This window comes from Eschrichtius robustus, chromosome 11 (assembly GCF_028021215.1).
Source record: "Eschrichtius robustus isolate mEscRob2 chromosome 11, mEscRob2.pri, whole genome shotgun sequence".
NCBI lineage: Eukaryota > Metazoa > Chordata > Mammalia > Artiodactyla > Eschrichtiidae > Eschrichtius > Eschrichtius robustus.
Window position 1 is genome coordinate 13,590,559 of NC_090834.1, and position 14,676 is coordinate 13,605,234.

The following is a 14,676-nucleotide window of genomic DNA, read 5'->3' on the forward strand; positions in this document are numbered from 1 at the left end:
GTCAGGTCCGCCAGCCACAGTATGAGGGCCCCCTTTTGCCGCGGACGGCCACTCTCCCACACCAATATCGGACCGCCTCCTCCTCCCTCTGCCACCCTTTTTCCGCTGCCCACTCAGCCTCTGATTGGCCGAGCCCCCGGGCCCTCCCCGCTCCTCCTCTCCCACCCCTGGTGAAAACTGCGGGCGCCGAGCAGGGTGTAGCAACTGGAGGCGGCAGCGCATCTAGAGGAGGCTGCTGAGGCCGAGAACCGGAGCCCAGGTAGGAGCCAGAGGCAGGGCGGGACCCGGGGCGCAGGGATAGCAGGCCTCCTGGCGCCCAGGCAAGCCCTCCCGATCCGAGGCTTCGGAAAACGGTCGGAGGGCGCCCTGGGAAGGAGCCGCTCAGTGCTTGAGGAGGGGCCTGCTTGCCAGGCAGGGGCAGGAGCCGGACGCAACTGCTGCAGGCCGGGGGCCGCGGCGAAACTTTCGCCCGCTGGGGAACGTTCGCCTGGGGCTGGGGTGCTGGAGGAGAACCGGGAGGAAGGGCGCCAAGGAAAGCCTTGTGTTCTGCTCTCCAGCCAGACGTCCCCAAAGCCAGCCCGCGAAGGCGGGACCGGGGGTGGGGGACGGTGAAACTGGGGGAACGGAGGCACCGCAAACTGAAGGGTATCTCTGCCCTGCGACCTCGCTGCGGGCTGGGTGCGGGGCATCCAAGGAACGGGAAACCGCAGTGCCGCGGGCGGGGGCTGGGGCGGGGACTGGGAGGAAGGCAGGCAGACGGGGGAGGCGAGAACTGGAAAAGGATGAGAGAGGGGGAAGGAGGACCTAAACTGGGAAAGGAGAGGATTGGAATAGGGACACGGAATAAGGGTGGGGTTAGTCGAACGCGGGCTGCAGAGGAGGGAGCGCAAAGCTTCTCCGGGTTCTGAGCTGCGGGGACGCAAGGCCGAGGACAGGCAGACAGACTGCACCTCCCCTCCAGCTGTCTACCCCTCCCTTTGGCTCTACATCCCCTTGAGTCCCAGCCCCATTTCTTCCTTTCTAGTTCTAGCCGCTGCTTCCCCCGCTTCCTCTCCTAGATCCCAAGCTCGCCACCCCCTCTGTAACTCAGCGTCTGCTAATCTAAAGCAGATGTCGGCCCCCCTTTCTTCCCCAACGGCACCTCCGGGTCCCTCTGAGCAGGGGTCTATGAGAGGGAACCGACTGCAGCCGCAGGCACCCGGGAGCCCCAGTCTCGCCCCCTTCCCCCTCCCTCACCCCACTGGGCTGAGCGCCGGGGACCCTAGACGCGGCTAGCGGCGCGCCCTGCGCACCAGGGCGCACGCACCAGGGCATGGCCCCGCGCACTCGCAGGCACACGCCCCTGCTGTGGCCTCTCCCTGGCGAGCACTGCTGCAGACGGGCTAGGCTACCCGCTCTGTGTCGCCTTGCCAGGATATAGATTCAGCCTAGGCTGCAAAAAAAAAAGACAGGGCAGAGAGCCTAGGCAGGGAGGCTACCGAAGCTGGACTGGAAAGCCGCAGGCCAAGGAATCCTGCCCAGAGAGCTGGACGGTTGGAAACATGTTGGTTCTGATGCAGAGAACCTATGCAATAGGATGGCACTGTCGCCTTCCCCACACACAGTCGGGAACACCCTTAGCGGTGTGCCAAGTATGGTCCTACCAGGGGCCCCGCACATTCCTGACCACGCTCGTCTAAGAGGCCAAAGACTAACGCTGTGGATCACTTACTCTTCAACAGTGCCAGATGTTTGTCATTTTTCTTAATCCCCATCACAACCCTGTGGGTATCTAAAGCCCAGGTTCATTCAGTATCTTTCGGGCATCTGTTGTATGCCAGGAACTGTTTGGGCACTGGGGATTTTCTTCTGAACGAGAAATAGGTAGGCCCTGAATGAGGAGTTTTTGTTTCATGGGTAGAGAGTTCTGAGTTTGCAAGATGAAAAGGGTTCTGGAGATTGGAGACTGTACACTTAAAAATGGTTAAGATAATAAATTGTGTGTTCTGCAAATTTTACAATTAAAAAATTAGGAAGTCCCTGACTTCCTGAAGGAAGAGGAAACGGTCATGTTAAAGACACTTACTCAAAGCCACCCAGCTAGTAAGTGCTCAGCACGCATACACACCACCGAAGGGTGTGTTCTCCAACCCCACTGCTTTCCCAGATGGGGAAGAGCTGAGTGGCAGTGTCACATTCACTGAGCGGTGGGAGGGGAGAGGGCTGTAGAGAGGGGCTTGGATGCCCACCGTGGCCATTATGGCGTGTCTCCCAGGGGCCCCCAGCCCTGGCAGTAAGTGCGGACACACCTGCCCCACCTCTTGGCTGATTCCCATCCTGTTGCACCCCCAGATCCAGGACTGAGCTCTCGGCACCATGAACCCTACCATCGGCATCACTCTCTTGCTGACAGGTACCGGGCAAGGGGCAGGGCTGGGATTCCAAGCACCCTGGCTGCCTTCCTTTCAGAGAAGCTAGCTTCTTCCTCATGACCTCAGCAAGTAGAGGTGACTGAGGGAGAGAGAGGGCTCCTTTTATCCCTAAGTCAGCTGAGCAACCAAGTTGATCTTCTGACTACCTGGGATGGTTTTTGGAAACACAATTCACTGAGCCTGCCCCGTACTGAGCTGGAAGCTCCAAGTGTGAACCAGGATGTTGCATCAACTGCCCCAAGGTCTCCTGCCCCTGGAACATACTGGTGGGACCCGCGACTAGCGTACGGGGAGGCAGGCTGGGGCCTGCAGTAGGGAAGGTAGACTGGCCCTCAGGGACCTCTGGGCGGGGAGAGGTGCTCAGAGAGCAGATCCTGTGCCCTTCCCTGGCCAGGCCTTTCTCTACTGTTAATGTGGATGGGAGGCCCCCTGCTCTACAGGTCCTCACCAACTTGGAGGGGGCACTGCTGGTGCCAGTCTTACAGGTGGCCCGCGGGCAGAAGGTGACCAGCCTGACAGCCTGCCTGGTGGACCAGAGCCTTCGTCTAGACTGCCGCCATGAGAATACCACCAACCTGCCCATTCAGTACGAGTTCAGCCTGACCCGTGAGACAAAGAAGCACGTGCTCTTTGGCACCATTGGGGTCCCTGAGCATGCATACCGCTCCCGAACCAACTTCTTCAGCAAGTACAATCTCAAGGTCCTCTACCTGTCCGACTTCACCACCAAGGATGAGGGAACCTACACATGCGCACTCCACCTCTCTGGCCAGACTCCCATCGTCTCCAACAGGAATGTCTCTGTGCTCAGAGGTGAGGCAAACCCCCAACAAGACCAAGGAAGCTGGGAGAGGCAGGCTGGGGAGGAACGGGCTGGCTGGGCCACAATAGGGAGTGGCCCCAAAACTTCTCTCCCCTTCCCCCTACTGCTGCCTGTGCCCGGGGGGGGGGGGGGGGGGGGCGGGGGGGGGGGGCGGGAATCGCTACCTTCAGCATGAATGGGGGAAGGGCTAAGGGGACAGTCAGACAGGCAGAGTGGTGTGGCAGACGCTTCCCCCATGACTGCGGGCAAATCACTCGGCCTCCCCAAACCTCCTTCTCCCCACCTGGAAAACAGGATGGGCACTAGCCTCCTCACCCACAGTTTTCTTGTGATGAGATTTGTCCAAGGGCTCAGGAACCGGCAAATGGGAAAGATGGTTGGTTCTGTCAGACCAGGTTGGCCCTGGTTCCAGCCAAGACATCATGGCGCCAGCCTCCCCAAGGGAAAGCAGCCTGGCTCTGGGCCTGGGCCCGCCCGAATCCTGGTCGCTCTCCATTCCCGCCCTGCCTCTCTACCCCGTCCTCTCTCCACAGATAAACTGGTCAAGTGTGGCGGCACAAGCCTGCTGACCCAGAACACCTCGTGGCTGCTGCCGCTCCTGTTCTCCCTGCCGCTCCTGCAGGCCACGGATTTCATCTCCCTGTGACCGGCTGGGCCCACGGAGAACACGGGAAGCCACAAGGCCCAGTCCAGAGACCCTACTTCTCTGAGTCAGTTGACCCCCCTCCCCGCAACCTCTCACACACCTTGGGGAGAAGTGGGGACCCCACCGCCCCTAAGGAATCCCAGTGCTGCATGCCATCATCTCCCATCCCCCACGGCCACCCCCTACCCTCTCCGCACGCCACTGCCTATTTGTATTCTTTGTTCCAGAGCTGCTTCTGTCTGGTTTATTTAGGGCTTATCCTGCCTTTTCTTTGGCAGTTTGCGAAAAGGGAAGCCAGGGTTGGGGACCTGATGGAGAGCGAGGGGAAGGGAGGGGTAGAAGGAGGGGAGGGGTATCAGTCCCTGGGGCCGGTCAGCCTTGCCCACCGGGACTAGAGGCCTGGGAGAGACCTGGGAGAGGAGGGGGAGGGGTGTGTTTGGCCCTAGCACATCCCTCAGCAGTAGGGATGGCGCCTGAAGACCCCGGATGTGAGGGCACTGCCAAGCGTTTGTGGCCCATCCTGTGAGGAGAGAACCGAGCGTCTCCACGAGCACTTTCTGTCACAGAAAAAAGCCGCCTTCTTACCCTGCAGAGGTCCCCAAGGGGCCTTGGGCCCGGGGTCTGGTCCAGTGAAAATGCAGATTCTGCCCGGGAAGCAGTGCTGATGGGTTGGCGAGGCAGGTGGAAGGCAGGGTCCATCATCCCTCCCCCCACCAAGGAAGCTAAAAATGGGAGAATAGTGTCTCTCACTGGCTCGGCCGGCAGTTGGCAGGTGGCAGAGGAGGACAAGCCCCCTCCCAGGCTATCCCAAGCTCCTAGGAGCTTCCAGAACTCAGACCTGGAGGCAGTAAATCAGGCCTGGTGGAGCCCCTGGTTGAGCCACACAGAGTTCGGCCCACACGTTCCCCCAGGAGGCTCTTCCGTCTTCCCCCAGCAGTGCCCGAGCCTTCAGATAGACCCCCGTCCCAGAGGCCTGCCTTCTCAGGGACCTCTCGGGGGCCTGGGACTGGCCGTGGGGTGATACCCATAAGTGGACATGCCTCGAGGGGTGGCTTTTCCCAGCACCCAGCTCTCCGCCTGGCGGCTCTTCCCCGTCCTGTGACCGTGTGTAGTGCCACCACAGCTTATGGCATCTCACTGAGGAAAAAGAATACTGTACAATAAAACCAAGCCTCTGGAATCTGTCCTCCTGTCTGTCTCTGCTTTGCTCCTCTCTCCCCAGGCCCGCCCCCCTCCCTTAGCCTTGAGGGCCAACCCGCCACCTCCTCCTCTCCCCCATCTCTGCCTTCTGCAGCCCTTCTTCTCCCCCCTGCCCCCCAGGGGTGGACCACTGCATGCCCAGCTTTTCAGAACCACTCTAACACGGCACGTTTGCCCAAATAAACAAATGTTCCCTCTCTGTGGACTCACCTGCCCCATGTGTGGGCCAAGCCACATGGCGCTGGTTCCAGAACATGCTAACAGGCACTAAGGCACGGAGTCTGCCTTCTCAGATCTGGATGTTCTCAGAAATGCCCCGTCAGCTTACATCAGCTATAGAGAGGGGCACAGAGAGGAGGCTCGGGAAGCGAGGCGGTCCGTGGGAGCTGCCTTCATCATCAAGGTGTAAGGACAAGCATCTCTTCTTAAATCCAACATGGCCACATAAAGCACTGGGGGTGGGGAGAGAACACTGAGGCCTGTCCCCGGCTCCCTCCCCTAAAAGTCACTGAGTAGAAAGCGCCCCCTGGTAGTAGGGACTAGAACAGCATCACAGGGTGGTTCTGGGTCTCGGTTGCTGCCAGAGTGAGGCAGCCCCCAGACGACCTTCCCTGCTTTGCCAGGGAATCTGGGGGAGGAGAGTAGTGGACTCCCCAGAAGCTGACTCATTTGATATTTAGCGCCGGTGTGGATGGTTTTTCTGAGCATTTACTTAAAGGCCCAGGATCTAAACTCATGCCACTGACTCCCACTCTTGCGACACCTCCCATTGATACCTGAGCTTTGCCAGTGACCCCCGTAGTGGCCAGGCCGGAAGAGGGCAAGGGAAGCCCTCAAGGAAGAGAGGGAGCTGCCCGTGTCACCGACCACGGGGACCCACCCATCCCCACGTGGGCTGTTGGCCACTCAGGACAGTGCAGCCAGCCTGGACACAGGGCCCTTTTGCTCCGCCCTGCTTGCAGCCCAAAAATGAAAAGAGCCTTTGTAGGGGAAGGGAGTTCAAATGCCACCCTCGGGGTAGTAAGAGCTAAAGCTGGAAGCTCTTTCTGGAAGGAACTGGGAAGCCAGGCGTGCAGCCTCAACTGTGAGAAGCCATGAGACCCCGGCACCTGTGTGAGCCTCCTGTGTGGTCTTTGTCACCCTCGCACTGTTTCCTTGAAGAGTTTAGCGGCCCCTCAACAAGGGTCCCTTTGCAGCCATGCCTGTGGGAGGAGAGCCCAAGGCCACGGCGAGTGGGCTTAGCTTCAGAAGACACAGAGGCCTCTGAGGCCCAGGGGCTATAGGAAGGCAGGGACGGAGAAGAAAGGAACAGGCCTGGGGCTGGGAAGGGGCTCGAGGACTTAAAGGCAGGGCCGTCGGGCCTCACAGCACAAGCCAACCCAGAAAGACTGCGGGCCGGGGCTGCGGTGGGCTCCCGGGGCCAGTCCACGACGGCAGCCAGTTCCTCCCCGGTCACGTCAGGAGAGCTGAAAGGGGCTGCGGCACGTCTGCAGGGACTTGGCCAGCTACAAAGAGGGCTGGGGCCGGCCCTGGTTCCTGCACACATGCCCAGAGCCCACCCCACCCAGCCCCTTCCCATTCCTCCTCACCCCTCTCCCACATCCCCCTCGGCCATCTTGGTCCTTACCTTAGGGCGTGGAATCCTTGCTCCGTAGAAAGAGAAAGAAGCCCCTCTCCACACATCCGTCCACTGAGACAGAGGAACATCTGCACACGGCGCAGCGTGAGGGTCTTCCCAACACCTAGGGGCTCCCTCGGGAAGGACAAGGGGGGTCACCGTGGGGAGACGCAGGGACTTTCTCTGGCCAACCAATAAATGTACCCAGCGTCCAGGGGACCCGTGACACACATCCTCCAGCCCCTGCCCCCACCCCCAGCATGATGTCCCTGTCCTCACTGTGTCTGCAGCTCCCGTGGTGTGATGGGCAGGTTTGTCTTTACATGCGAAAGAAGCAAGTCCCAGGTTAGGAGTAAACCACTTCCTCGTCTACCGCTGAGGAATCAGTGGGCCTGGAGTCCTTCAGAGTTCTGGCAAAGCGTGAGGGTCGTCAGCTGCCTCCTGCTAACCCTGAAGCAGGGCTTCAGGACAAAGGTGGGATTGCCTCCTGCCCAGGGCTCTCAGGCCCCGAATGTCTCCCACCCTTCGGGAGTATCATGTCATGTGAAGACTCCCGGGAGGCATCTTTGCCGGGCAAAGGGAAGACCTGGGGGCAGGGAAGCTATGGAAGTGGGCACATGCTGTAGAGGGCAGCGTAGGACCAACGGGAGAGTTCTGCGGAGGCCAAGTGTGGCTCTACAGCGGAAGGGGCCTTTGATGGCTGGAGCTGCCCAGCTGCACAGGCAGGAGTATCTGGCAGTGGGCTTGGTCAGTGGAGGCCACCTGCCCAGCCTGCAGGAAAGCAACTTCCTGAATTCAGTGGGAACCTGGGCTAGATGACCCTAGTCACTTCACCCTTCAGTGCCTCATTTTTCTGATTTCTAAAATAAGATGGGGGAGAGGGGGCGCATCTGGTGCTGCAGTGGTTAAGAACCCGCCTGCCAATGCAGGGGACACGTGTTCAATCCCTGGTCTGGGAAGATCCCACATGCTGCGGAGCAACTAAGCCCGTGCGCCACAGCTACTGAGCCTGCACTCTAGAGCTTGTGCTCCGCAACAATAGACGGCACCGCAACGAGAAGCCCGCGCACCGCAACGAAGAGTAGCCCCCGCTCGCCACAACTAAAGAAAGCCCACATGCAACAACAAAGACCCAACGCAGCCAAAAATAAAATAAATAAATAAAAATAAGATGGGGGAATTCCCTGGCGGTCCAGTGGTTAGGACTCCACACCCCCACTGCAAGGAACTAAGATCCCGAAAGCCGTGCGGTGCAGACAAAAATAAAAATAAAAAATAAAATAAGATAGTAGCGCTGGAATGATTTATTTGTACAACAAACGTTAAGTACCTGGCTGTGCTAAGAGGTAAAAGATATAGTCCCTGGCTGAAGGAATCTACAGCCCAGTAAGAAGTGAGGAATTGATTTCAGTGCAGTGATTGGTGCTAGGAGGCAGAGAAGCTGTGGCAGACACTGCTTGAGGGTTTTCCAACATGTATTCTCTCTTTCTTTCTCAGCAATAGGACCCACAAATTAGAACTAGATTATATGGTCCAGAATAAAGACTACATTTCCCAGCTCCCTTGCAGCAAGATGTGCACATGTGGCTAAATTCTGTCCAACGGAACAGTAGCACAAAATAATGTGTACAATTTTTATGAAGTGCTCTTAAAGGGAGAATGTGTGCTTTTCAACCCCTTTCACCTTCATGCTGGCTGGAATGTGGAGTCAATGGCTGGAACTGGAGCAGCCATCTTGGACTATGAGATAGAAGTTGTATGTTACACATCACAAAGTACAACAGCCTGGATTCCTAGTGATGTTAGAACTGTCAGAGCAGCCATGGAATACCATGTTAGAGCTACTCTTATTTGGAGTTTCTGCACTCACAGCTGAACCTAAATGTACCTTAAAAAGAAGCTGTTATTTAACACAACTAAACCGTACACTTAAAAATGGTTAAGACAGTAAATGTATTTTTTACCACACACAGACACACAGACACACACACACACACAAAGCCAAAAGTCAAATTTAGAGAGACAGAAAGTAGAATGGTGGTTGCCAGGGGCTATGAGGAGGGGACATAGGGAGTTATTATTTAGTGGGTACAGAGTTTCAGTTTTGCAAGATGAAAAGAGTTCTGGAGATGGCTGGTGGTGGTAGTGGCACAACAATGTGAGTGTATTTAATGCCACCAAATGGTTATATGTATTTTACCACAATTTTTTTTTTTTTAAAAAGGAAACAGCCAAGGCACAAGGGAACTTTTTGGTGTGCTTACGCGAGCACTTGTCAAAACTCATCAAACTGTACTCTTAAAATGGGTGAATTTCCTCAAATGTAAATTTTACCTCAGTAAAGTGCTATGAAAATACATATGTAGGGCCCCTAGCCAGGCTAGAGGGCTTCCCAGAGGAGGGGTCATGGTAGGAGTTAGCACAAAAATCAGGCTCTACTATTTCATAAGCTGATTACAAAGAAAGAAATGTTATTTTATTTCTTCTATATCCTGAAAGACTTGGGGAGGGGGAGTAGAAGCCATTGTGGGTTTAGTCCGAGGATAGGCCTCAGCCCCTCTCTCAGGCAACACAACTGCTGGCCGATACAACAGCCCTCAGAGCACGTGGGCCCTTCATCAAGGTCCCTGCCCCAGTCATATCCATTCAAACATTTACTAAGTGTGCACCCCGTGCCAGGGAGTGTAAGTATCTGTGCAGGGTAATGAGAACAGACCTGTGAATGGTACAGACAAGTTCCTTCCCCATAAAACTTATACTGTGGTACAGGAGATGGACCTGAAGCAAGTAAACCAATAAGTAAGTCATTGTATAGACTGGGATTGTTTACACATGGGAGGCAATAAGAGAATGACGGGCTCACTTTAATTGGGATGATCAGGGAGAGCCTAAGGAGGGGGCGTTGAGCTAAGACAGGAAGGGTGAGAAAAGGCCAGACATTTGAAGGGCTGCAGAAGCACAACCAGATGGAGGGAACACGAAGGGTTCAAGGTGTCCAGGCAAGGAGGGGTACAAGATGTCACTGAAGGGGAATTCTCTGGAGATCCAGTGGTTAGGACTTGGCGCTCTCACTGCGGGAGCCCTGGGTTCGATGGTCAGGGAACTAAGTTCCCACAAGCCACGCAGAGCAGCCAAAAAAAAAAAAAAGTCACTGAAGAGGTAGGCACAAGCCAGGTCCCACAGGGCCTTGGAGGTCATGGTGAAGAGTTCGAATTTTATTCTAAGAGCAACAGGGACCCAGACCAGGGCTCGAACCCATGTCCCCTGCATTGGCAGGTGGATTCTTAACCACTGCACCACCAGGGAAGCCCATCAATAATTTTTTTTTTACACTTAAAACCAAATCTTACTGAAGTATAGTTGATTTACAATGTTGTGTTAGTTTCAGGTGTACAGCGAAGTGATTCAGTTATACGTATATATACATACATACACTCTTTTTTAGATTCTTTTCCCATATAGGTCATTAGAGAGTATTGAGTAGAGTTCCCTGTGCTAGACAGTAGGTCCTTATTAGTTATCGATTTTCTACATAGTAGTGTGTATATGTCAATCAAGTTAATAAATTGTTTAAAGCCGCTAAATGTTGGAGCGGTTTGTGATGCAGCAATAGTCACTTTAACAAGAGCAGTTCAGTGGAGCACGGGTAACAGAGGCCAGTTTGGAGGGGGTGAGCGAGTGAATGGGAGGGTGTAGACTTCTCTTCCAGGAAGCTGAGCTGTGACTGGTGTGGGAAGCAGAGTCAAGGGGAGTTGTTTATCTTTAAGACGGGAGAGATTAGAGCATGGTGTACATTGATGGCGATTACTTATGAAGACAGGGAAAGACTGATGAACAAGAGGGAGAAGAAAATGAGGAAGCAGAGTCCTTGGGGAGGTGAGAAAGGAGGGATCTAGGTGAGAAATAAAGGCAAAGGAGATGGGTGTGGAAGAGGGGAGGTTTGTGAACTTGAGGGTAGAAGTTCAGGGGTTTCCACATGAGTAGCAAGGCCATCAGCTAAATAAGAGGGTGAGGAGATGAAGGGAAGATGCAACAGGTTTGAAAAAAGTAGATAATAGAAAATCGGCATATCAAAAAGTAGGAGTGGTTCGATATTTTGTAATAACCTATAATGGAAAAGAATCTGAAAAAGAATAGATACAGACATAGATACATGTGTAACTGAATCACTTTGCTGTACATCTGAAACTAACACAACATTGTGAATCAACTATACGTCAATAAAAAATTTTTTAATTAAAAAAACCCATATGAAAAGATGTAGACATAGAGAATGGACTTGAGGACACGGGGTGGGAGGGGGAAGCTGGGGCGAAGTGAGAGTGGCATCGACATATATACACTACCGAATGTAAAATAGTTGGCTAGCGGGAAGCAGCAGCATAGCACAGGGAGATCAGCTCGGTACTTTGCGATGACCTAGAGGGGTGGGATAGGGAGGGTGGGAGGGAGGCTCAAGAGGGAGGGGATATAGGGACACACGTATGCACATGGCTGATTCGCTTTGTTGTACAACAGAAACTAACACGGTATTGTGAAGCAATTATACTCTAATAAAGATCTATTAAAAAAAAAAAAAGACTAGGGCTTCCCTGGTGGCGCAGTGGTTGAGAATCTGCCTGCCAGCGCAGGGGACACGGGTTCGAGCCCTGGTCTGGAAGATCCCACATGCCGCGGAGCAACTAGGCCCGTGAGCCACAACTACTGAGCCTGCGCGTCTGGAGCCTGTGCTCCGAAACAAGAGAGGTCGCGATAGTGAGAGGCCCGCGCACTGCGATGAAGAGTGGCCCCCGCTCGCCGCAACTAGAGAAAGCCCTCGCACAGAAACAAAGACCCAATACAGCTAAAAATAAATAAATAAATAAATAAATAAATTTTTAAAAAGACTATAAGGGACCTGCAAAGACCAAAATATTTACTAACCATCTCTTTATAGAAAGAGTTCGCCAACCCCATTTTTAGTGGATTCTTTTTATTTCTTTTTATTTTTTATTTATTTATTTTATTTATTATCATTTAGTTTTGGCTGCATTGGGTCTTCGTTGCCGTGCACGGGCTTTCTCTAGTTGCAGCGAGTGGGGGCTACTCTTAGTTGTGGTGCACAGGCTTCTCATTGCGGTGGCTTCTCTTGTTGTGGAGCACGGGCTCTAGGCACGCCGTTTCAGTAGTCGCGGCACACGGGCTCAGCAGTTGTAGCTCGTGGGATCTAGAGCGCAGGCTCAGTAGTTGTGGCACACGGGCTTAGTTGCTCCGCGGCATGTGGGATCTTCCCGGACCAGGGCTCAAACCCGTGTCTCTTGCATTGGCAGGCGGATTCTTAGTCACCGGCACCACCAGGGAAGCCCCAGTGGATTCTTTTTAAAATGCAATATGCACATTTAACCTATCAAATTCTTAAATTAATCAAAACCTTTATCCTCTTTATGGATAAATCAAGGCCCTTAGGATATTATAACTCTACTTACCCCTTCCCACATACATGTTACTGTAGTCAGAAATTTTAATTTTATTTTTTTTAAAACTTTATTTTGAAAGCTACCATATGATCCAGCAATCCCACTCCCAGGCATATATCCAGAGAAAAACATGGTTTGAAAGGATACATGCACCCCAGTGTTCATTGCAGCGCTCTTTACTATAGCCAAGACATGGAAGCAACCTAAATGTCCATCAACAAAGGAATGGATAAAGACGCGGGGTACATGTATACAATGGAATATTACTCAGCCATTAAAAAGAATGAAATAATGCCATTTGCAGCAACATGGATGGACCTGGAGATTATCGTACTAAGTGAAGTAAGTCAGACAGAGAAAGACAAATATCATACGATATCACTTCTATGTGGAATCTAAAAAAAATACTGATACAAATGAACTTATTTACAAAACGGAAACAGACTCACAGACTTAGAGAATGAACTTGTGGTTACCGGGCGGGGAAGGGTTGGGGGAGGGATAGATGGGGAGTTTGGGATTGACATGTACACACTGCTATATTTAAAATAGATAACCAACAAGGAAAAATAATAATAATGTATTATGAATAACTTTATGACAATAAATTTGACCTTAAAAGAAAAAAAAAAAAAAACCCATATGAGATTCAGACTGAAAAAAAAAAAGGTGGGAGTGTAAGCAGAACTCTAAAAATAGCCTCCCAAGATTCGATACCCCTAATCCCTGGAATCTGTGACTGAGATGAGACGTCACCCCCATGACGGTGTTATGTTAAATGGCACAGTTGATCTTAAAAGAGGAATATTGTCCAGGTAGGCCTATGAAATCACGTGAGTCCTTAAAAGCAGAGAACTTTCTCTGGCTAGTGGCAGAAGAGGAAGACAGAGATTTGAAGCACAAGGGTGACTCAACGTGCCATCACTGGCCACGTGAGAAGGACTGTGGGCAGCCTCTAGGAGCAGAAAGCAGAGCCCCACCAGCAGCCAGCAAGGAAACAGGGACCTCACACCCGTAGCCATAAGGAACTGGACTCTGGCAACAACCTAAATGAGCCTGGAAGTGGAATCTTGCCCCGAGCCTCCGCATAACAGCCAGCCTAGCCAGCACCTTGATTTTGGCCTTGTAAGACCCTGACCAGAGAACCAGCTGAGCCCACCAGAACTTCTGGCCTACAGACTGTGAGATAATACATGGCTGTCTTAAGCCATTAGGTTTCTGGTAATGCGTTACACAGCAGTAGAAAACTAATATGGTGGGAAAATAAACATACCATGGAGACATAATAGAAGTGCAGGGCAGTGCCGAGTGTGACCCATCTGAGGTGTGTGGCCATGAATATAAAGGGGACTTAACTGGGTGAACTTCTCCAGGATCATTCACCTGCATGGGTGCAGGCATACCAAGGAAGGGAAGATGGCCTCAGGGAGGGTCCAGGTTTTTCCAGGCACGAGCAGCAGAGGGAAGGAGGGGCAAAGGAACAGAGGAAGTTAGCAAAGGAGTGATTAAAATGATCCATTTTAGGGACTTCCCTGATGGTCCAGTGGTTAAGACTCCTTGCTTCTAATGCAGGGGGCGTGGCTTCAATCCCTGGTTGGGGAACCAAGGTCCCACAAGATGCACGGGGCAGCCAAAAAATAAAAAAGAGTCTTAACTGGGTCAGGATGTGAAGAGGTCAGAGGCTGGGCAGATCACACATAGAGAGAGGAGGTAAAGGGGCCAAAAGCTGACAGGCCAGAGGGCTGCAAGGAGCATCCACATGGCTGTTGAAATCATGGAGGATGATGAAGGAGAAGGGGTAGAAAGGAAGACAGTGAGCCAGGAGACAAGTGACCTGCAGCCAGCATGTGACAGCAGTGAAGAAGGGTGGCAGTAGGGTGGCCAGATGCCTGGAGATCCAGCAGGGTGCTTGAAGGAGAGAGCAAGGGAGGAAGGACACTTACCCGACCTGTTGTGGGTTGAATTGTGGCCCACCCCCCAAAACAAAGATACGTTCAAGTCCCAATCCCCGGTACCTAAGAATGTGACCTTATCTGGAAATAGGGTCTCTGCAGATGTAATCAAGCTAAAATGGAGTCATAGGACTAGAGTGGACCCTAAACCAAAGACTGGCGTCCTCATGAGACAAGGGAAATTTGAACACAGAGAAACAGGAGACACAGAGAGAAGACAGCCACGTGAAGACAGAGGGAAAATTCGAGCGATGCTGCCACCAGCCAAGGATCACCTGGGGCCACCAGAAGCTGGAAGAAGCCAGGAAGGATCCTCCCCTAGAGGCTTCAGAGGGAGCCTGGCCCCAGCAACACCTCGATTTTGGATTTCTGGCCAAAAGTGTACGTGTAAGAAAACAAATTTCTGTTGCTTGAAGCCACCCAGTCATGGCAGCCCTAGGAAACCCAAACCCCACTTCCTGACCCTGAGGTGTGTGAGGGTCAGAGTAAAGGCAGACTCCACTGAAGGAGGCTTCAGGGGAAATGGTGTCCTCAGGGAACAGTGAGTTTCATTTAAGGCCGGAGCTCAAG

The 14,676-nt window shown here is 53.0% G+C and overlaps 1 protein-coding gene across 1 annotated transcript; it reads left to right on the forward strand.

The window, feature by feature from the left end:
- The first annotated feature begins 154 nt into the window (after positions 1–154).
- THY1 (Thy-1 cell surface antigen) lies at positions 155–5,279 on the forward strand. The gene is made up of 4 exons (XM_068555718.1): positions 155–259; positions 2,332–2,392; positions 2,889–3,224; positions 3,768–5,279. Exons 2-4 carry the CDS (start codon positions 2,356–2,358, stop codon positions 3,878–3,880), a joined length of 486 nt encoding a protein of 161 aa, XP_068411819.1. The 5' UTR covers positions 155–259; positions 2,332–2,355; the 3' UTR covers positions 3,881–5,279.
- The last annotated feature ends 9,397 nt before the right edge of the window (positions 5,280–14,676 follow it).